The 23,836-nt window shown below is 46.4% G+C and overlaps 1 protein-coding gene across 1 annotated transcript in view; it reads right to left on the minus strand.

Annotated features, from left to right (window-relative positions):
* Positions 1–22,186: 22,186 nt before the first annotated feature.
* DNER (delta/notch like EGF repeat containing) overlaps positions 22,187–23,836 on the minus strand; it is a 317,360-nt gene continuing 315,710 nt past the window's right edge. Inside the window, exon 13 of the mRNA XM_042995548.1 lies at positions 22,187–23,176. Within this exon, the coding sequence (XP_042851482.1) occupies positions 23,065–23,176 (112 nt within the window). The 3' untranslated portion in view covers positions 22,187–23,064. The remainder of the gene's footprint in view (positions 23,177–23,836) is intronic.

Here is a 23,836-nt window from a genome sequence, read left to right on the forward strand (position 1 = left end):
AAATAAATCATATCAAATATTATGGAATATACTTAAAGTAGTGCTTAGAAAGAAATTTATGCCTTAAGTGCTCACATTGGAAAGAAACAGAGGTCTAAAATCAATTGTCTTAGCTTACACCTTAAGAAGATGGAAAGAGAAGGACAAATCAAACATAAATAGAAAGAAAGAAAGAAATAATAAAGATTACAGCAGAAATCTGAATGAAATAGGAAGTGGATAAATGATAGGGAAATTCAATTAAACCAAAAATATTTTTTAAATCAATGAAATTCATAAACTTCTTTCTAAAGCAGTGGCTTCTAAACTTAATATGCATTAGAATCACCAGCAATGCTTATTAAAATGGATTACTGGACTTTGACTCCAGAGTTTCTAATTCAGTAGGTTTGGAGTAGGCCCAAGAATGTTCATTTCTAACAAGTTTCCAAGTGATTCTCTGGATTCTGAGGATTACATTTTAAGAAGCAGAAAACTAGACTGATCAAGAAAAAAAAGGGGGAATGGAATACAAATTGCTTATCAGGAATAAAAAAAGAACATTACTATAAATTCTATAAATATTAGGAGGATAATAAGGTCTAACAATAAAAATAATAATGTTATGAACAGCTTTATGCTAGAAATTTGACAATTTAGATGATACTGTGACATGACTATTTGTGTAGAAAATTTGAACACATCTTCAAGAAAGTTACTAGAACTAATAAGCAAATTTAGCAAAGATACAGCATGAAAAGTTAATATAAAAAATCAATTATTGGGGCACCTGGGTAGCTCAGTTAAGTGTCCAACTCTTTATTTCCTCTCAGATCTTGATCTCACAGGTTTGTGAGATTAAGCCCCATGTTGGACTCCACCCTGACAGCATGGAGCCTGCTTAGGATTCTCTCCCTCCCTCTCTCTGCCTCTCCAACTCTCTCTCTCTCTCTCTCTCTCTCTCTCACACACACACACACACACACACACTCACACTCACACAATAAATAAATAAACATAAAATTTTAAAAAATCAATTATCTGTATAACCAATTTCTGTATAACCACAACAAATAGTTGGAAAAGAAAACTCAAAACATACAGAAAGCGTCAAAACATGAATTTAATTATAGACAAATTTAACTAAACATATAGAAGTCCTATACTCTGAAAACCACATAACATTGTAGAGAGAAATTAAAGAAAACCTTAAAAAAAACCAGAGAGATCTATACCATGTTCATAGATTCGAAGACTTGCTATTGTTAAGATTCCATTTCTCCTCAACTTGATCTATATATTTGATGCAACCCCAATCAAATCCCAAAAGGTTTCTGTTTTTAAAAACGTGTAAGCTGACTCTAAATATCTACAAAAATTAAAGTGACCTACGGACCTAGAATTGCATTCATAGCATAATATTCATAACACAAATTGAAAGAAAGGAACAGGGTTATAGAACCTACACTATCTGTTTTCAAAACAATATTAAACTACCGTGTTAAAGACAGTGTGGTATTGGGGTAAAGGATGGACATATAGACCAATGGAACAGAATACAATCCAGAAAGAAACTCACTCACATTTGGTCAACTGATTTTTTTTTTTTTACTGAAGTATATAAATTTAGAGAACAATGCCATTTATAATTACATCAAAAAGAATAAAATATCTAAAAATAGATTTCACCAAGAAGGTGAGAGACCCGTACACTGAAAGCTATCAGAGAGTGATGGTCAACTGATTTTTGACAAAGATATCAAGGCTACTCAAAAGAATTTTCTTTCCAAAACCTGGTACCGTATATCCATTAAAAATAATAATAATAATTCTTGGCTCTTACTCCACACTATTTGCAAAAGTTAAACCAATCATGAAAATGTAAAGGCTAATCTGTAAACACATCTAAAAAGAAAAGGAGAAAACGCTGATGATTTGGGAGTAGTCAATTTCTTACCTAGCACACAGAGCATAAAAATCATAAAAGAAAAAACATAATTGAGCTACGTCAGAAATAAAAACTTATTCTCTTCACAAGATAGCATAAAGAAAATGGGAAGGTGGGCCACAGACTGGAAAAAAATATATATCTGCAAAACAGGTAAATGGCAAAGGACTTGTAGCCAGAATGTACGAACAAATTCTACATGTAATAATAACAAGATAAGCAACCAAATTTTTTTAAATGGGCAAAAGATTCAATCAGACAGTTCATAAAACAATATATACAAATGACCAAGAAACAGGAAAAGATGTTTAATATCACTAGCCATATTAAGATAATAATGAGATACCACGGTTTATACCCAATGGAATGGCTACAATTAAAAAGATTGGCAATGGCTAATTTTGGTGAGGATAGTGAGGAAGTGAAATCCCTGTGTATCTTTTGTGGGGATGTAAAATTGAACAACCTCTTTGGAAAACAGTCTGGTGGTTTCTTATGAAGATAAAAACACACTTACCATACAACTCAACAATTCTACTTCTAGGTATTTACTCGAGAAATAAAAACATATTTCTACACAAAGTCTTGTACACCTATGTTCATTTTTTATATTCTGTAATAGTCAAGAAAGGGGAAAAACTCAAATGTCCATTTGCAGGTGAATATTATATATAAACTGAAGAATGTTTTCCAATGAAATTAAATCTCATGAATAGATTTATAGACACAAAAGAATACACCCGAATGATCCCGTTTGTACAATTTGTAAAAGGTAAATCCAAACTAGAAAGACCTAAAGCAGATCAATAATTGCCTGGAGACAGAGGTGGAAATGATCCCTATTGCAAAAGGGCATGAGGGAACTTTTTGGGTGGTTCTATATTTTGATTGTGTTGGTTAATTGGTTTCAGACTTTTGTCAAAACTCACTAACTTAGATTCTTAAAATGAATACATCTTATTGTACTGTGTATACATTGTACCTCATAAAAATTGAAGAAAAAGATGGGCATGAATTGGCAAAGAGGGTCTTAAGGAAAGAGCGTCAAGCAATATGGAGGAAGATCAGAAACTTCTGGGAAAGTCAACCAGTGAGAAATTCCCATATGACAGAAAGCCCTAAAAATTTAAGACCATGTAATATTCCATTATGTATCCATTAAGTGTAAAACCCAGGTCCATGTACTTTCATTAAAATCAGTTGTCCCTACGTTTGCTTCGTGTAGATAGCTGATTTTCAGCTTGTGTGTGCCAGTGGCCACATGAGGTTTTGTTTTTTTTTTATAGCTAATGTCTATTCTGACTGGTGGTAATTCATTCCTGTACTACAGTGTCCGTCTACACACCCTTGTTCTTTAATATGACCCCAACTGGTATGAAATATGTTTGTAGAAAAAGGTTGAGTTCCGTATCTGGGTCAGAGTGGAGCAGAGGAAGGAAAAGCTTAGAGAGATATTTGTTGCCTTGTGAGTTTGACATCTGTCAGGATCTTGGGGTCGGAAGGAACCGTGAGTCCGTGAAACCCTGAAAATTGACAGAAAAATTTGAGAAGGCACTGGCTGTCCCCTAATCATGAGCTCAGGGGCTGGTGTCAATTTTATTTAAATTTCAAAGGACCACTGATATGTGAGGGATGATCCTATGAGCTATGAAGTCACTCTCTGGTTCTAAAGTTTCTGTACCTGGTACAGACACATGGGGTTAAATCTGCACCGGATGAACTAGGTGCATGAGAGATAGTCCCTAGGCAGGCAGAGCACTTGAGGTCTAACTAATCTTTATATCCCCAACACCTTGCAGAGGACTTGGCATGAAGAAGTCAAATAATGTTGCCATAAGGATCCTGCTTAGTAAGCGACCCTCCTGATGTCCGACAATGTGCTCTTAGAAGAAGAGAGAGATTTTAGGCTGAAACATTTTCTCCATCAAGTGAGCCCAAAGCCCTCTCCCACCCCTCATTTTTGCTATTTCCATATAGAAGTTCATCCTAATTCCCCTGAAGAGAGACAACCTTAGTGCAAACTCAACAACTGTCAGGCCAGCCTGGGGTCCAGATCTACTCCAACCCACCTGCCGTAGGGTCGGCTGGTTCCAGAATAGCATCGGCCCCTGCTTCCTGTCTATGGTGTCCACTAATTGAAATTAAATCAAATGTCGGCCTGTGCTTTGCTGTGTATTGCAAGACGTCTGCTCTAAGTCTCATGGTGGTTCTGGGTGAAATACAGACGTATTTCTGACCATAAACGCCTTCAGCATATCCTCTTGGATGGTACCAGTAAGGTTCTCTAGGTACGCCTGGCTCTTCTCCGGTTACTGCAAAAGTTGCAACAACTGGAATGATCTTTCCGTTCTTCACAAAACTAAGGCTCCCGTCATTGATCATGTCATGGCCCTATTTAACCATCATCGCTACCAGACCAGGGTTCATTTCGATGCTTCCTCCTCCTGGCTTCCTCATTTCTTTATTTTTTCACTTACAGATGGTTCTGCAGTTTCACTTCCTGTTTGGTCGCTGAACTCTGGGCACGAGACGTGGAGACAGGGAGCCCCCTCGCTTAGCTTTCGTAACCTCCCCTCGGGCTGACGGAACAACGCTGGCGCTGCAGAATCGTCGTGTGGGCGCACGGCAGCTCCCCCCACCGCAGCCTTGCTGAGAGCCGCCATCCTGTGGGATGGTTCTGGCCGGTGAGGGAGGAGAGAGGGCAAGTGACCTGGGCTTGTGACCCGGGCAAGTGTACCAGTGACCTTGTGACCACGGCCCTGTCTCTTAGCCGCTGTGAGCACCTGGCCAGATCACCCTGTCTCCCTCATCCCGTGTCTTCTGATGGACTCTTGCCCCATCTCCTCAGTAGTTCAGAGGCCCCCAGTGACCCCAGGCTCTTCCTCGGGCTCTCAGGATTATGTAAGTCCCAGCTTTTTGTACCTTCTCGCTGGAGAAGACTGAGGTTTAAGCCAAGCTCAGTATGACTCAGAAAACCAAATGCGGCATTTTTGTAGCAGAGTATGGGGGATAAAGTCATACCTTTCACACTGAAGTCCACGAGAGCTTGTGGCCTTGTTTTCCACTCTCTCCACAAAACCCCGCACCTACATGGTCCCTCTGCGGGTGACGGCCTCCTCCTGCCTTCTCTGTGGGCCTGATCATGGTCTACCTTAGCGGGAGTCCCCTCCCAGCGCCTGAGACACTTCTGTCACCTTGGACCTTGACACAGAAAGACAAGGCAATGCTCATCTGTCCCACCCCTCATTACCGCCTCCTTTCCAGTACTACCCATGCGCCTGCCCCCAGGCATTGCCTTCTGCTGGCAGAAGATGGGTAGGGTAGGGTGGCAGGACTCAAGTGTCCCCATTGTGGCTTCTGGGCCGGGTTGTCCCAGTTGCATCTAATTCTTTTTTTTTTTTTTTTTTTTTTTTTTTGAGAGAGAGAGAGAGAGAAACACAGTATGAGCAGGGGAGGGGCAGAGAGCGAGGGAGACACAGAATCTGAAGCAGGCTCCGGGCTCCGAGCTGTCAGTACAGAGCCTGATGTGGGGCTCGAACTCACCAACTGCAAGATCATGACCTGAGCCGAAGTCAGACACTCAACGAACTGAGCCACCCAGGCAGTGCATCCCAGTTGTATTTTAACTAGACGCTTTGCTTTGAGCCTCCAAAGACGCCTCGCTTTCACATTCCCTCAAGCTCCTGTCTTCTTAAAAGGCACATCGAGTCGGGTAGGGGCGGGGTGCCTGCCTGCATACAGCATGGGAAAGCATGCCCCCCGTAATCTCAGAGGGGCAGCAGATTATCCAACTCATGGGTTTTGTTGGTGCTGTTTGGTTTGTCATTATTTTTAAATGAGTCAGATCCATTTCAAGAACTAAATGGAAAATGGTTCCCATGTTGTCACAGGCACGGTGCCAAGTATTTCAGACACTTATGGATGTCATTAGATAATTATTATATTTACCGTCAATAGCACTCATTAATCTCGCGCACGGGGCGAGGAGTCCTTCAGAAAATAATTGCTGCAAGCTGGAGTGTCTCTTCCCCAGCGTGAAGCAGTTTTCTGTAGTCTGCACCTCCGGAGCAGGGAGGACGCAAGCCCCCATCCCTCTCTGACACCATCCTGCGTAGCCTCTCTTTCCCCAAGTTCATAACACCGCTGCCTTCTCCGTAAGCAAGGGATGGTCCCACTCGGTTGTGTGTAACCAACTTGACTGAGCGCCTTCGGTGCACCAAATACCATGGCCGTGACACCAAGATAGACGAGACATGTTCTCTCCCCTCAAAGGAGCTCACTGTTAATGGTGCAGTTGGAAAGACAAGCAGATAATGTCGACTGGGTGGCCTGCACAAGAGTAGAAAGACTTACAGACATGGCTCAAGAAAGGGAAAGAGAGGTTCTCTCTGGAGGATTAAAAGTCACAGAACAGCGATGCCTGGCTTTAAAAAAATTTTTTTAACTTTTATTCATTAGTGAGAGAGAGAGAGAGAGAGAGAGAGAGAGAGGGAGACTGAGCATGAGCAGGGGAGGGGCAGGGAGAGAGGGAGACATGGAATCTGAAGCGGGCTCCAGGCTCCAAGCCATCAGCACAGAGCCCGACACGGGGCTCGAACTCACAAACCGCTACAGGATAATCCATTGCCTCTCTTCCTCCTCGTCCCAGCCCCGGCTTTCGTAGAAAGACCTAGGGTACAGGAGAGATGGAAAATTGCAGGGTAGAGTGACTTGTAGACTGTGCTTTGGAAAGAGAGGGTCTTCTAGCTGTTGGAAAGAGTAGAGCGGAGGGAAGGCGGATGAGTAATAATAACAGTAAACACATACCTAGCACTCACTATGTGGCAGGCATAGCTCTGAGTACTTTACACGCATTAACTCATATAAACTCTGCCCCTGTTTTACAGCTGTCAGAAAAGACTAAGTAAGTTACCAGGAACCCACAGCTAGGAATGGGAAAGCAGAGAAAGGCACGCAGGCAGGCTGCTTCCCCAGTCCACAAGCTGTAAAACCAGAGTCAAGGGATTATTTAGGCCAAGTTTGGGGAATGTTTTCACTGGGAGCTGAGATTGCAAAGATAGAGATGAAATCCAAGTGAAAGATACTAAGAGTGACAAGAATGCCAAGAAGGATTTTAAAGAAAATGGCTGTTTCTTTGTCCCCTGCCCCACCCCCATCACACTCAGCTTTGGGTGTTTGTTTAAATTATTTTTTTAACATTTGTTTATTTTTGAGAGACAGAGAGAGACAGAGCATGAGTGAGGGAAGGGCAGAGAGAGAGTGGGACACAGAATCCGAAGCAGGCTCCAGGCTCTGAGCTGTCAGCACAGAGCCCGACGTGGGGCTCGACCTCACCAACGGCAAGATCACAACCTGAGCCGAAGTCAGACGTTTAACCAACTGAGCCACCCAGGTGCCCCTGGGTATATTCTTCACATGCTATATACAATGATGAAGATTGCCTCTCATGATTTTTGTTTTCGGCTAGGCTACTTTTTCTTGAAATGTGACGTTTCTTGCTGGCGGGGGGCAAGTGTTGCCCAAGTATTATGAGGATAACAGAAAACTTTCAGACACAGGTGGCCAGACTGGGGGGAAAGTGACAAAGAGGAAGGAGCAAGGTGTTCCAGGGATGGGGGACATCTTGGGCAGGGACATGGGAACAGCCTGGTGTCTGTAAGACAGGAGGACTGAATTGATTTCATTTTCAGTCCCTCCCAGATTTAGGTCAACATCCCAGCAACCAGGTCCTCTCGCGGGGCGAGAGCTATCAGATGTCCCCAATGACACTTTCTCCATTTGGTGCCTCTTTTCTCTGCACAAACGCTTGAGCCACACATGGAAAAATTACACCCATTAGTTTTCTTTTCATGCTTTAGAAAGCATGGCTCATTCCCAGGCAATTAACCAGAAGACAACAGACACTGACTTTGTTAGGGGGAGGAAGAGGAAACACAACTTTTTGATACTGAAAGAGCCTGTGGGTTTAAGTGAAGAACATTCAGAGCATCTACCAGGGGGTAAAAATACACGCTGCAGAATCAGAGGGACCAGTGGCTCTCCATGTGGGGGTCCGTGTGGTTTTCTGAGTGTCAACAGACTGGTCATTCCTAGGATCTGCGTTTCTTCTGCGGTTGTGTTTACACACTGGCTTCTGGCAAGGGTGAAGTGTCTGCATATGACCTTCAGTAAAATGCAGACATCACTTCATTGGGTCTCACCAAAAGCAGAACTTCTCTTCCCATTCATCTTTGTCAGACGGGCAGGAGCAGCCAGGCTGGGTCATCCGGGGCCACCATTTCTCTCCCAATGGAGGCAAAGCTTTCATCCTTCATTCTGCTAATTAGACCCGGGCGCACTTTAACTCCGTGAGCTGGTAACACTCCATGAATCCCCAACGATCCCTTTGGATAGTTTCTCACAGGGCTCAGGGAATCCTACGGGCCACTGGGGTAAGTGTAGGCTTGGCTTTCAGGGGGGCTCAAAGGATACAACCCGGCGATCCTTTTGTAAAAGTCCATTATTCTGTTTGGAGACCCCTCTTCTCTTTCCAAAGGGAAGTTCCTGCCAGAGAATCCCTCCCCAATTTTCTGAGCCCCCATTGTGGTCCTATCCCAGCATGCTCAGCCTTCCCGTAGGATGGTTTATAGGATATGGAAATGTGGAGGGAAAGAGTCCAGTGGGATGTCTGCCAGTCTGCAAGTCAGAGGAGAACTGTTTATCCTATTAGTAAAACCAACAGAGCCTTGCTTCGTTCTCCACTGAAAAATCCCCCCAAGGCACTGAGCAGGCTGTGACAGACTGCTTCGGAAAATGCTAGAAGAAGGGATCCGTTCAACGTTATTTACAATTCAATAAACCATAGCATTTCCCTGGTCTAGCCAGCTTCCTAACTGACCAGACCAAATTCTGCAAAGCTTTTCTACCACTCAGCAAATACGGAGCGCTCACGGAAGGACTGACCGTCCTCCAGGCCAGCCCTAGCACCCAGCCCTAGGTCCTCAGACTAGGGTCTGAGCCCTAGTACCCAGCTACTGCGGCCCTGACGGGCACGCAGACGAATGCAGTCACACTCGATCCAGGTCCTGTGGGGACGTGCAGGTCCTGTGGGACCAGCGTAGGTCCGAGAAACCATTGCCGAGCGTGTGGGGCAGACTCATTTAGGTCCAACCTGCCTTCCGTCCTCGGCAGAGACATAGCACAGGGGGTAGAAACTCACTTGGGTTAAAATACCATTACAACAAGCATTACAGATAATTAGCTCTACAAACACATTTTCCAAAAAATGTTTCATTTCATTCATGGACTGCAGGAGTGATACATAATAGTTGTGACACCTTGATCAACCCAGAGTTGTCTAAAACAGCACTTGGCAAAATTGAACGTGTATTCCAGACACCGAAGCGTCTTGTTGAACAAGAGATTTAAACTGGGAGGGCTGGGGTATGGCCTGCATTCTGACCAACTCCCGGGTGATAGAGATGCTGAGTCTAAGTAAATTGGGGTCTAGCAAGCGGAATAATCTCTTTCTATCCCCAACCCACTCAACCCATCTCTCTGATTTATTTTCCAGGCTATATTATTCTATAATCTGCGTTCTTCACTAACTATCAAGGATGAGCATCGTTCCAGGTCAACACCAAAAAAATGCAACTCCTTCTTTTTGTTACTGATGCAGAATTCCAGATGTGAAATGCCATGACTTAGTCCCCTTACCTCTCATAGATGGAGAGTCAGGACGTTCCTAAATTTGGAGCCATCTTTAAGCCTGTTTCTTTTGGAAAAAAAAATTGTGATGTTTATGTATTTATTTTGACAGAGAGCGAGCGAGCCAGGGAGGGGCAGAGAGAAAGAGAGGAAGAAAGAGAATCCCCAGCAGCCTCTGTGCTGTTAGCGCAGAGCCCAACACAGGGCTCGATCCCACAAACCATGAGATGATGAATTGAGCCGAAATCTTCCTCGTCACCTTCTCTGTTCCTGAGCCAGAGGAGACCTGGGTGGATAGCAAACTCAGCTGTGCCCCATACACTGAGCTCTGTATTTCTCCAGCGAGGGGAGGCAGTAAACTATGTCTCAGTGACACAGTGAGCCAACTGCACGGCACACACGAGCATAACTTCCGGGTGTGCTTCCTGTACGAGATCTTGCTGGTGAACCAGGAGGTCCGTGACATTGTGGGCTAAACAGAGTGCGTCTTCCTTGGCTGTCCATCTTATGTGAACATCGCAGAGGGGAAAAAATTCCTTATTTTTAGAGCCAGACACACAAATGCGTAACAAGGAGGAAAACACGAAATTCACAGGAATTTGTAGGATTGAGTCATGAGAGCTCAGAAATGTTCTTCGGCTTGGGGCTGGTTGTTTTAGGCCCTTTGGAATATGCAGAGTTTCTGCGTCTGTGCACATAGAAGCAATCTGATGGATAATGTTAAGGATCAGTTCCGTGCCCCCATTCGTAGCTGAGAAACTGAGGTGCAGGGTGGCTGCCTAGCCTATGATATTGGATTAAGTAAAGCAGACTAGGAAAGGAATCTAGGGCATTAAGATGGAAAAAAAAGAAAAACACGTGAAGCTTTGCAAAGCTGAGAACAGTTTAGACGTCACCATTTTAGTGCGGTGGCTATCAACTCTTTCTGCGTATTAAAATCGGTAGAGAAGCTGTTAACAACTCCAGTGTTCAGGCCCGACCTAAACCAACTAAATTCGAATTTCATGCGGTGGGACCCAGACATCAGTATGTTCTAAAGCTCCCAGATGATTCCAGCGTTGAGCCCACAATTACCAGGTCTAGCAAATAAAGCACAGGAGGCCCAGTGAAATTCGAATTTTCAGATGCCTACTTACTTTATTCTTTAGTATAAGTATGTCCCAAATATTGCATAAGATGTACTTATACTAAAGAGTTATTCGTTGTTTATATGAATTCAAATTTGCCTGGGCGTCCTCAATTCCATTCGGCCTCTCTCGCACAGCCAAGTTTAGGAGCCAGGCTTAAGGGAAAATCTCTGTAAGGACTCGGTTCAAGGTCAAGGTGCCAAGCTCTGTGCCCTGACTGGTAAATCCCAACTTGCCCAGTGTCAGACAGGATTCAGGAGCCAGATAGGTGACATCAAGGCTTGAATCATCAAGGCCCCCAGCCTGACACTTAGGACTTTTGCTGTCGATTTGAAGAGGGAAACAAGACGTTACTTACTGAAAAGCGAGTGAAGCAGGTTGGTAGATGTTAGTGGTTTGTGACCATCTGCCATGTGTGGCTTACGGTCGGCCAGAGTATCCTTTCGTCTGGACGCCCCCCACACATACACAGAGTAAATAGGCCCCTGACCGGACCCTGACAAAGACTTAAATGCTCCCAGCCAGAGCCAATTTCCCTCCCATGACGCTGATTCCCTTCACTTGAGGCCAGGAGCCGCTAGCCGAGCATCTTCTGAAAGTGACGTGGAAGGTCTTGCCGTAACCCTGCTTCTTCCCCGCAGCTCTGGGCTCCCAGGCCTGGGGAACATGGAGCTGAGAAACCCTGTCTATCTCTGCCGAATCCCTCAGGGTTTAAAATGCACTCAAACCAGCAAGAAACAAGATACCTGTCTCCTCGTCAGAGCAGCCAACCAAAATGATGAAAAGAGAAAGACCAGCCTTGCGGGCCCCGCAGCTTTCCTCCCGAAATAAGGAGACTCGTTTCTGAGATAAAATGCTGCCAAGCGGCCACGGGGAGCTTTGGGGGCCAGAAGCCACCGGTCGGTGGCTTGATCTGAGCCATGTCCATGCGGGAATGGTCCAAGCAAGTTATCTGATAGGCCTGACTTCCTGGAGCTCGAGAACTTCTAGACTCATTCGTGATGTGCAGACCGTGAGTCTATTACATGTAAGCTGCCCTCCTTGCGAAAGTGCTAATGTCCTGCGATCCAGCCTCACAGTTCCACAAACGGACGGGCTTTCCCGACACACGTTTTCCTGTGTTGCTACTCAGGGCGGTGGTAAATGTTGCCCGCGGAAAACAGGGGGCTCGGCTCTGGGTGTTCAAACCAACACCAACTCCCGTTCACACGGACCCCAAATCCAAGACAAGCGATGTGTGGGCGAGGGGGAAAAAGCAATGACTGGGACTTCCAGCAGAGCCCGTGTGAAGGAAGTGGGAAGGGAGGCTGGCTTTCTCCGGCTCAGCGTCCTAGGCTCCCAGCCCGGGAGCGAGTAGCCGCCTTGCCAACCCGGCTTTCCAGCCAGCGTTCAAAGACTTCAGCCTCCCAGCAGATACACACATAACCAGTTAGCCCCGGCCTTCCTCCCTCCTGGGGCTCCAGATGGCCTCTGCCAGGACGCGGCTGAGGTCTTGCTCCAGACACGATCAATGACCGCCCAGAAGACTCTTGAAGACATCTGTCGCCTCTGAGGTTAAGACTCTGAAATCCCATTTCTTCACTAAGGTCCCCTCTGATCCTTGGAATCCACAAAGTGCTTTCTGGGGCAAAGAGCCCATCTCGTTGGGCTGCCTGAGCTCCTAACTGGTCATTGCCAGTAGCCACGATGACTCCTGTGGCGGCGGTCCACCCACAAGCCTCCGTGGGTGAGGCCACCTGGCCACCAGGCACAGCATACACGGCACCAAGCCGCCCTGGCCCCGGTTCCTGGAGTGCCTATGAGGCAGGTGCCCGGTCCCATGGGACACGAAAGTTCCCGTGGCTCCACTGGCTACTTAGCTGGTCCGTCAACAGTTCTTGAGCTCCTGGTATATTCTGGACTCCTTGCTTTGGGAGCAGCAAATGCGTAAGACAGAGTCTCTGCCTTGAGAGATAAGGCCCCTGCAGAGCCTTCAAACCCTCCCCGACAAGGCCACATCCAGCGAAGGAAATCCTCAGCGAAACAAATGAACATTTACGTACGAAGATGGCCACTGGAGTTGCACTGGCAAAAGCGAAAAGACGGGAATCCCTCAAATGTCCAACAATAAACATACAACTAATATTTTCGAGAGTAACCGTCCAGTAGGCTTCGATGCAGCCTTCATTCATTTATTCATTCGGCAAACATCCATTGAGTACCTACTTTGTGTGTGTCTGAAGCCCAGGCCCTGGGGAGACAGGCGTGAGCTGAAGAAAGGAGGGTCCTGCCTTCCCACAGCTTATGGCTTAGTGGGAGGTGCAGGTGTGTTCGTATATTTGGGAATGATCAGGACCAGGAGAACTTTAAGTGGGAAAGGTGTCTGGGGAGGGAGAGGGGCTTCTCTTTGACACAGGTCACGGCTGATCCCCCCGAGAAAGAAATATCTGCACATTAAGCACTAGCCTTTGCGAGGAGCACCGGGTGATGCACGGGAGTGTTGACTCACTACGTTGTGTATCTGCAGCTGATATTACACTGTAGGTGAACTAACTGGAATTTAAATAAAAACTTTAAAAGAATAAAACTATTTTTTTTAATTATGAAATTTATTGTCAAATTGGTTTCCAGACGACACCCAGTGCTCATCCCAGCAGGTGCCCTCCTCCATGCCCATCACCCACCCACCCGTCCCTCCCACCCCCCATCAACCCTCAGTTTGTTCTCAGTTTTTAGGAGTCTCTTATGTTTTGGTTCCCTCCTTCTCTAACCGTGGTCCCCTCCCCCATGGTCTTCTGTTAAGTTTCTCAGGATCCACGTAAGAGTGAACACGTATGGAATCTGTCCTTCTCTGTATGGCTTATTTCACTTAGCATCACACTCTCCAGTTCCATCCACGTTGCTACAAAAGGCTGTATTTCATTCTTTCTCAACGCCACGTAGTATTCCATTGTGTATATAGACCACAAAATAAATTAGTAAATAAATAAATAATAAAACCATGCTTAAGGAAGGGGAAATGCTCCCGAAAGAATATTAAATTGAAAAAAAAAAAAAAAAGGTTAAAAAACAGTAATGAGTACAATCCCAGAGCCTAACTTGGGAATCGATCACCCTCCACACACCCACTCACCCGGCTCCCCGGTCCAAAGCCATCGCTCGGCTTCCTCACAGAAATCACACCTCCGGGAGGCCTTCCCTGCTCCTCTCACACCTGTCTATGTGTTTGTCTCTTGCCCTCCTGGCCAAGCAGAGACCACCCCCCCCCCTTACTCTCCGGGCACATGACATCGCATGACGCAACCCACATGCCTCCTCTCGGAGCGTCCCCGAGGATGGAGCTCTTCTTTTAGGCACCGGGGGGGGGGGGGGGGGGGACCCAATGCCTCCTCTCATCACCGTTCTTTAACTTTGCCGATCAGTGTTCTCTGCTCCATCTTTGGACGCCTACCGACTCTATCTAATTTCACAGAGCGCTTCCTAAAGTCCCACCCTCCCTTCCCTGCCCCCCCACCCCCATCAACCTTAGTCCTTCCCAGCTAGACATTTCAGAGGAGCCGTTGCCCCCGTGCCTGGGGAAAGACAGACTCCACAGCTCCTAAGATGGCCCTCTGGCACTTTGCACTTCTCTCTTTTTACAAGAGGAAGCTGGCATTTCATTATTTTACTTTTATTCAGGATCTCATTACCCGTGAATTACAATTTTCTTTTCTTTCCCTTTTTTTTTTTTTTAGCACATGGACTTCTGTAAATCACCTGTGCCCTTTCCTACTCCGTTGGATTTTAGGACTTTACATACTGACTTTTGTAAGCTTTGGATATAATAAGAATATCATCGGTGCTATAAGAACATTCCAGCGAGAGGGGCGATGGAAGAAGGCACCAAGGGTAGCATTTGAAGTATTTGTGCAAAACATAGTCTTCTGCATCTTGCAGAACAATCACCCAACAGTTAACACGCGAACACACCTGGATGTATTTGTTGAAAGCCATTCTTGCACAGTACTAGTGTACCAACCGGCAGTGGCGGGAAATCTCCGGACCTTTTGGACAACGAAAAGAAAGCAAATTCTAGAACTCCAGGTCTGGGAGGGCAAAGAGCCACCTCCTTTTCCAGAGGAGGAATCTGAGACGCAGGAGGAGGCTGTACCCTGTGCTCAAGCACCCGCCAGGGAGCAACAGTGCTGGTACAGCCACCGCGACCTCTCCTTGATGAACGAAATGACTGAGTTAAAAGGGGAAGTGACCCAAGAGGAGCTTCTGCATTCGACGTGGTCTTCGAAACCTCAGAACGGGACGCTCGTGAAAGCACCAAACTGTCCTCAGCGGCATAAAATGCCTGCGCTGTTGCCAGAATGGAAGTCCAAATGGGGAAAAGGCTTGCAGGCTTAGACGAGCCGAGCAGAGTGGACCTTTACTGACAGGCCACTACTGGAAACAGACGGGCCGCCCGGCAGAAGGGTGTTTGGTGGGCACAGAGGAGAAGTGCAGAACGGAAGCCATCCCCGAGGCCCCCCTGACCAATTTCAAGCTCTGTGCATGGTGGAAGGCCTGCATGCCTTGACTCTGGAGAAGGAGGCCTTTTGTAAATATACTAACGTGGTTCAGTAATATGCACGTGAGACAGAAGGTCAGTTCCCTGGGGAGTAGGGTTATCCGGACACGTTAGAGCTCGCCGGCCAACAAGAGGAAAATGGCTCTTTGGAAGTCACCCCTGCTCCGAGGTGCTCTCTGGGGACACTTGCTGAGTGCCGGGGAATCCTTCTCAGAGCACACAGCACGTCCATTCCTCATCGCCATTCAGGAAGGAGGAGGCTTTCTCCTGAACGGAAGAGCAAAACAGATGCTTTCGTCTGTGGAACAAAAGACGGAACAGCAATGGCCTCCAGTGCCTTTGACTTAATGAGCAGCTTAAAAACTAATCTGCTTCAAGTGCGAGGCTCAGAGAAACCGAGTGGAGCGCAGTTCAAAGGCGCACCTGGGTGGCTCAGTCGGTTGAGTGTCCAACTTTGGCTCAGGTCATGACCTCACGGCTCGTGAGTTCGAGCCCCGCGTCGGGCTCTGTGCTGACAGCTCAGAGCCTGGAACTTGCTTCGGATTCTGTGCCTCCCTCTCTCTCTGCCCCAACCCGTTCTCATTCTGTCTGCGTCTCAAAAAAAAATACACATTAAAAAAAATTTTACAAAGGCACACCTGATTGCTAGGACCCTCTCCCCGTCTAACCTCATGCCCCTAGGTAGGTCAGCCAGCTACAATCACCTGAAAGGCACCCCCCCAGGTCTGGAAGAGGCAAACCCAGCCAAGCAGCCTTATGTCTGCCAACTTCCCCAGGGCCATTTCCTTTGCCACAGAGGGATCTGAGCTTCGTTATTTCGGTCTGAGAGCAGAAAGATCTATTTTTAATACAAATAAATTAAATGGAAAACTTACAGATCAAAAGTCTGAGGTCCTTGGACACTGGGAGATCAGGGCGTTTTTCTGTCACGAGAGACTCAAATGTCCAACCGCTCTGAAACAATCCTTCTTTGGTTTGAACCTTGTCCTTGGCATTTGCAAGTTCACTGCAAGTGAGAGGGGGCTTTTAAAAACACCAAGGGCCCCAGCCCCTGAGGGCAATTCTCGTGCCCTTGCATCAGTTGGCAGTAGCCAAATTAATGCAGAAGGTTTAAAAAGGACAGTCAGGGGGCGCCTGGGTGGCTCGGTTAAGCGTCCGACTTCAGCTCAGGTCATGATCTCGCAGTCTGTGAGTTCGAGCCCCGTGTCGGGCTCTGGGCTGACAGCTCAGAGCCCGGAGCCTGCTTCGGATTCTGTGTCTCCCTCTCTCTGTGCCCCTCCCCGCTTGCTATCTCTCAAAAATAAATAAACATTAAAAAAATTCTTTATAAAAAGGACAATCAGGGCTGGAGCAGAAACAACCAGCGATCATTTGCTTTATTACTCTCTCCTGCAAGACAGAGCCTCCCTCCTCTGAGCTGACCCACAGAGCCCTGTCCATGCAGCAGGCCCAACCTTGAGCACACGGATAGCCACGTCTGACTCTTCAACATTCTGTACCCTCTGCCCGCCTCGTACCCAAAACTTCCAACACACCCTCCTCCACAACCGCCGTTCCCTGAAGACCATCAACCTGAGTCCTTACGTTCATCCTAAGTTACTAGAACATGGCCCTTAGCAAGCCCAGAATCCATGTTTGTTGAATCACTCTACTGAAGAAGGTCATGGAATCTATCATCTTCATAAACATGCCTCTGATTTCCATCACTGGGCAAGTTTGGGAAGCTCTGAGTTGATACAAACACATTCATTTGGAACAATGAAAATAAAGAAATAGGGTAAGGGCGCATTAGGGTCTGGGACGGTTCACCGATGTTCTTCTACCGGCCCAGATGAGATGGGGTGGGAGAGGCATGTGGAACAAAGAGAAGTGATGCAGTTCCACCTAGAAGGACCGTGACAAATGGCGTGGAGACCACCCGACCCTTCATAGAGAGCATCTAAGTAGTGGTAGCCTTTCAAGAGAGGTTGAGTCCGCTGAACCCTCAATGTGAGGACTTGAAAAGCAACAGGGCCTATTTGTACAGAAACCATCACCTTAGGCCTCCGGCTTAACCCACCACCTCTAAACTGGACAGACCCACATTTAAACCTGTTTCAACTGCAGTTCTTATTCTGTTTCGTAAGTAGTTCTCATCACCCGCATCGGAGACGATTTGAAAATTAAGGCCAATCCACTTGTAACACACCTTAAAATTCATACGAAGAACAAAGCCCGTATGTCATGTCCCCAGCTGCCTGATTTGAGGGAAAGAAGCCTTGCCACATCAATATTATTCTGCACTGAAAGCTTTCTACACTTAATCCCCCCAGTTCACAGCTGAAGCACTCGTGAGTCTTCTGGAAATCGAGCTGTGCTAACACGTTCGTGTCGTAAATAAGCAAAGTTACGTGAAGTAACTTCTCCGCAAGACAGTTCCTGATTTCTCTATATCCCACCCCTCGTCTTCTGTGCACGCAGCTGACCCCGAGATGGCCGGTGCAGACCAGAGCCCATTAGACATAATAGCGTGTTACTATTTATTGTGTGCAACGTGCCAGGAATTCTGGTGTTCATCCCTTCCCGCTCCATGAACCCATTTTCTGTTCCTTAACAGCACTGGTGTCCCACTGACCTTGGGTAAGTCATTCTCCAGTTTTCCTGGACCTCAATCAGCTCACAAGCAGAGTGAGGGCTGCACAGAATCATTTCCTCCGTAGAATGTGTGTGCGTGCGTATACACGTGTGTGTGCGTGTGTGTGTGTGTGTGTGTGTGTGTGTGTTAAAGCAGGTCTGCCTAAAACTCAGTTTGACCTAAGGACCACTCTGTATGTTTATCACGCCCTTATTTCCCTAAGGGAGTTACACGCATCGTGCTGCCTGAAAGATCACGTGGTAATGGCTTAACAGATACTCCCCATGGAAGTCACATTTCTGAAAGATTGACTCCAGTATAGGGTAACCACACTATAAGAATTTCAAATTGTTAAGAGGTATTTTGACTCAGGAAAATAGGAAATTGCCTTATTAAAAAATAATTTGTCCATGCAATATCTTCCACATGGACTAGTTTAATAAGAAAAGGATTTCAATTTTGTGGACATCCTCTTGAGCAATTTGGAAATTTTCTTTTTTTTTCTTTAAAAAAAAATTTTTAACGTTTATTATTGAGAGACAGAGACAGAGCACGAGCGGGGGAGGGGCAGAGAGAGAAGGAGACACAGAATCCGAAACAGGCACCAGGCTCTGAGCCGTCAGCACAGAGCCCGCCGCGGGGCTCGAACTCACGGACCGCGAGATCATGACCCGAGCGGAAGTCGGACACCCAACCGACTGAGCCACCCGGGCGCCCCTGGAAATTTTCTAATAAGCCAACAGATGACAATTGGTTGTCTATCATTTCCTACTGCCACCTAACAGTCTGGGAATGTGTTTGTGGGTTCAATTTGAATCCGTGGATTAGAAAATTTTAATAACCAGCATGAAAATTCATCCCAGCGAAACCTACCTTGCCAAATCACGGAGTTGCTGATTCAATCCAGAAACTGAGGTTTATAACGCACTGACTGAATTTAACTTCTCCTTGCACCACCTGCAGCGTAACCACCCTCCCTCACCAACACATGACCTTCACCTTCTCCCTGTCCTAGCACACCGGAAGTCTGACCCTCCCCGCCCCCAGAAGAAGCCTGCCCACTTCTCTGTCTTCAACCTACCCGCTTTCCTTCTTGCACGTTTTTTGCATGAGCTTATTGCTTTTATTTCATTTTCTTAAAGGTTTATTTATTTTTGAGCGACAGAGAGAGAGGGAGAGAAGACCTGAATCAGGCTACACGCTGACAGCAGCGAGCCCAATGTGAGGCTCGAACCCACAAACTGGGAGAGCGTGACCTGAGCTCAAGCCAGATGCTCAACGGGCCCAGCTGCCCAGGCACCCCGATTGCATTGTTTTTAAAACTTTATTGATTTTTAAAACTTCATATACAGTAAAATGCACAGATCTTCAGCATATACTTTAGATAAATGTATACTCTCTTGTTACTATCACTGGAATCAAAATACAGACCGTTTCCATCTTCCAGAAATGTCCTTTGGGGACCTTTCCAGTCCTTCCCCTGCCCTCTGCACTCGGAGGTAACAGGTTTGGATTTCTAGCACCACACGCTGGTTGTGCCCCATCTGGAATCTTACATAGATGGAGTCATGCATTATGTCCCATGCTGTGTCTGACTTTTTGGCTCAATACCTACACCTGCAAGATTCAGACCCATTGCTGCATTTCAGTACCTCATTCCGTTTTATCTTTTTATTCATTTTCTACTATGTTGGGGACTATTATGGAAAGTTGTATAAGGCTTTTTTTTAACACATTTTTGTTGCCCTTGGACGTTTACCTAGGAGCGAAATTGCTGGGTCATAGAGCAGCACAGGCGAGTCTCGACCTCGTATGCGCTGCTCTGGCCTGACTCCTCTGAGTCCCTCAGAAGTGTCCACTCTCATTCTTGGAAGCTTCCCCTCACCTCCCCCTCTGTCACCATCTTTCAGGTCCTGGCTTGGAAGTGACATGTCAAGGAGACTTCCCCGGCAATGGCCTCACACCTGCCGAGTGCTCCATTAACACCTGTTGCATAGATGGGTGGATTGACACGCTGGGGAATGAGAGTCTTGGGGACAGATTCGCTGGTAGTATTTTTCAAACTGTCCTCCGTGGAACTCTTACTGTCCCTCCATTCCCCCAGAAACCACTGGAGGGGTGCAGGTGAGGCAAGATGGCCGGCACTCTGTTGAATCAGATCATCTTAGCACATTTCCACTGGTTCTACTATGGAAAACAGTATGGAGTTTCCCCAACAAATTAAAAGTAGGTCCCTATTCCACTGATGGGAGGTCAGGGTCGGTGATCCAAGGCCAGCAGGGGCAAGCCTGGTTGTGATGAGCAGAGACCTTGGTACGCGTGTCAAAAAACCAGCTCCCAACTGTTAAAATCACTTGGAGATCATTTATCTGTGTGTGCCATCTCCTTGCAAGAATCAAGAGCTTCCGTAAAAACTACAAAACGAGCTGGAACACCTCTGAAGGCGAGGATCCCTGTTGTGACGTACAGTTGCCTTGTGAAAACCCACGTTAGAAAAGGGCTAATTCCAACCCCACTTGAGTCATGAGACTGTCACCAGTTCAACAAGTCCTGGCAGGTATTTACTCTCGCTCATCAAACGCTTTATTCAACAGTGCGAAGTGACTTGACCAAAGAGCGTCTCACACACTCGCAGAAAGTGCCCCAGGCTTTACGAGGACCACTAACTCATCCACCGTCCACGACGCACTGACTCCGAGATCACAGGCACAGCCATCCAAAGCAAGCTAATTGACTACCTTGGAAATGGTCTGTACCTAAACTAAGCACAGGGACGACAGCAATGGCTAACGCGCCGAATGCGTAATGGGAGCTGCCGGTGAGCAGAGGGATCTCAATACATCCTGGCACCTAATCCTCACGACGATCCTGCGGGAGGTCCTATCGTTTATCCCCATTCTCCAGGTTTTGACGCGTAGGTCTGGAGTTTCTGCCCAAGTCATTAGCAGGGAAACGGTCGCAGCAAGATTCGGATCCACTCTGCTACAAATCAGCCGCCCAAGGGCAGTTTACCTTCCTTCACCAGCTCTTAGCGGTGTGACTCCATTTGTTTCTTTGAACTGCTGGTTCAAAAGGAGCCATGACCTTGATAGCCAGGGTCACCATCTGCCTGACACACAACAAATGCTCAGTGGGACGTTTCATTACTGAATGTGTTTGGGGTTGGCCCCTCAGACTGTCTGAAGGCAGTAATCTGAATTAGCAGGCTCCATTAATTTGCTTTAAAAAGACAGACGGCGATTGGCAAAAGATTTCCCACAAGCCCTTCGAGGGACATCACATAGAGCGACTTTGAGACGGGTTGAGACGGTGGGATGGGGCAGCTTCCAAAGGAAGACCCAGCGGGGCAGACATGGCCCTGGGGCATGGCGGGGGGGGGGGGGGGCGGGGGGCATGAGTCCGGGATGGGGGGGGAGGGGGGATGAATTCACCCCCCCACCCAAGTCCCTAGGCCCCCTCCTGTGCATGCAGGGTCTGTGTGCCCCGCCACCAACAGTTTCCCACGAGGAGATGGAAATAAGCAAGGTCTGTGATGTTCCCATGGATGCTCAACCACCCGTGTTCATATTCTAAGTTTGTTTCTAAACACTTATACGAACTAAAAATATTAACATACGCACACTACCGCTTAATAATCAGAGCGTGGGTGTGTTGCTATATCATCTGTAGGATTAGGGACAGATGTTTGAGGGAAGAGAGGGAGAGGAAAGCATCTTAAACACTTTTTGCCTGAAATCCTCCCTCGCACCTGGTTTCAGGGACTTTTCCCTGGCCTTACCAAACATTCCCAAGTGAAGATAAAATAAATTAAAAAAAAAAAAAAAAAAGACTCTGAGACTTGGGCGCAGCATTTGGATGCAAAATAGAATTGAATGTAGGGCGGTTCTAAGCTGCCTTCAAGTTCCTCAGGACCAAACTGCTGTTTGCTAAGGCCATTTCACTTGACCTCCACTGGACCCAGCGCTTAGGAGACATTTCTTGGGGCCGCAGGTCCCCTGAACATCATGCCTACAAGCATTTCCACGTTCCAATGCACCTCAGCGGCCATGCGTGCTGCATGTCGCGGGCAAGTTCTGGTGTAAATGCGGAAATGAGAATTCTTATCTCTCCCCCCCACCTTTCACGTTTAAAGGAACGGAGGGATGGGTCACTGGCAATCAGGAGGTCAGGAGGGCTCCTAGAAGGCACAGAAATGTACTCCTTGAAATATTTAAGATGTGAAAAACAATGACATTGACAATGAATAGCAAACCCAAAATGTTTTCTGTAATTTTAAAAGAACGAGGGACAAGCACATCCTGGACTTGGTAACATTTATTCAATATTCTTTGAAATTAGCAAGAATCGGAAGAAGCACATATCAATCCAATACAGCCACGAACATGTCCTGGATGTAAATAAAGATGCATTATGAGAAATACACACCACGAAGGAACTAGTACTCTCTTATATTGACTACCTCTTAGCAACAAACAACTCCAACGTAAATTTAATTTACTCACAATATAAAAACCTTGACTTTTTAAAGAAAATATAGATTCGATGCGATCATAATTTGCCTCACCAGGCCCTTTCCCTATGCATGGTTTTCAAGGCCTAGCTTGGCCACCGTTACGAAAATGACAAAAACAAACTCAAAGGAACATTTCTGCAAGGTTCAACAAAACGGTGCAGAAATAATTTACTTACCCATGCACAGAATAAGGCAAAGGCTAATTTCATTCGGGTTAGGAATAATAAATGTAACTAGTTTCTTGTTCACGAAACAAACATTTCAGACTTCTTTTTAGGTGACGGCTATACTGTTATATGGGTCATACTCTACATGTGTTTCCTAACTACTCAGAAAGCTGGCACTCACAAGTCACATAGAAACTTCATGAAACACCATCTGGGTTTCATGACGGTGTCCACCGTGGAAGAAGCACGCACTAGTCGAAGCATACGGTTTAAAGAGCGGAAAGTACATTAAAACGTAGTCTATGGGTTTCACAAATTTCGTTTTTAAAATATTTTTTCCAAACTAAAAGCTGCAGAAAATTAGTTCTTCGATAGTCTACCGAAAACTCTTGAGCAGCTACCATTTCAAATTTAAGCTTTTTATTTTCTTAAAAATATTTAAATGAGGGTGGTAGCCCATCTTTTTTGAAAAATAATTCCCCCCCCCCAAAAGAGATTACAAATCTTTTGTTTTAATCAGTGTGACCAGGGGCTTGTCATCGGGGCTGTAATCCTCATAGGCGATGGGGGTCACATCATACATCGCAGGCCGGGATTTCTTTCCAAACCTGAAACCACACAGAGAGAGAGAGGACTCTGGTTAGATGAACACTGGATGTCAAGCCTTACTGAAGGCAAGTGGTGAGAATAATTTAGATTCAAGAATCAGATGGAATGATAAACATACCCTGAGAAATACATTCCCTAGCAAGCACAGAAATTTAAGAGACCTGGATATAACACTGAACGAGCGGAGATATTAGTCTCCAGGGCAGGAGGTAAAAAAATGGATTTCATGAACCGTGGAGCCCAAATTAATGTTGAAGCTTCGAGGTTAAATCCTGGCAAAGCAGCCAGGCATGACAACTCTACAATAAGCTTCAAGAAAACGTGTATCTATTTGTCTTTTTCTTCTGAGACCCTTAACTATCTGGAGAGGCAAGTTTATTTCACATCCATTCTAGTGTCTGGAATACAGAATGGCGGGCGGTGCTCCCTGGACTATGGACAGACAGCCTCTCCCGTGGGACTTGCAGGAGAGCTGTAAAGGCTCAGAGGTCATCGGAGGTCCCACCGTAAGGAGAAGGGGATATGGGGGAAAGGACTTCAAATAAGGAGATGTTTGTCCACACCCTGTTACCCACCATCCAACCCCGCCCACCCGTTCCTCCCCACCCCCCACATACACACAAGCCATTGCCTTCTTTTCTCTGAGCACAAGCCATTGT

This window comes from Panthera tigris, chromosome C1 (assembly GCF_018350195.1).
Source record: "Panthera tigris isolate Pti1 chromosome C1, P.tigris_Pti1_mat1.1, whole genome shotgun sequence".
Classification (NCBI taxonomy): Eukaryota; Metazoa; Chordata; class Mammalia; order Carnivora; family Felidae; genus Panthera; species Panthera tigris.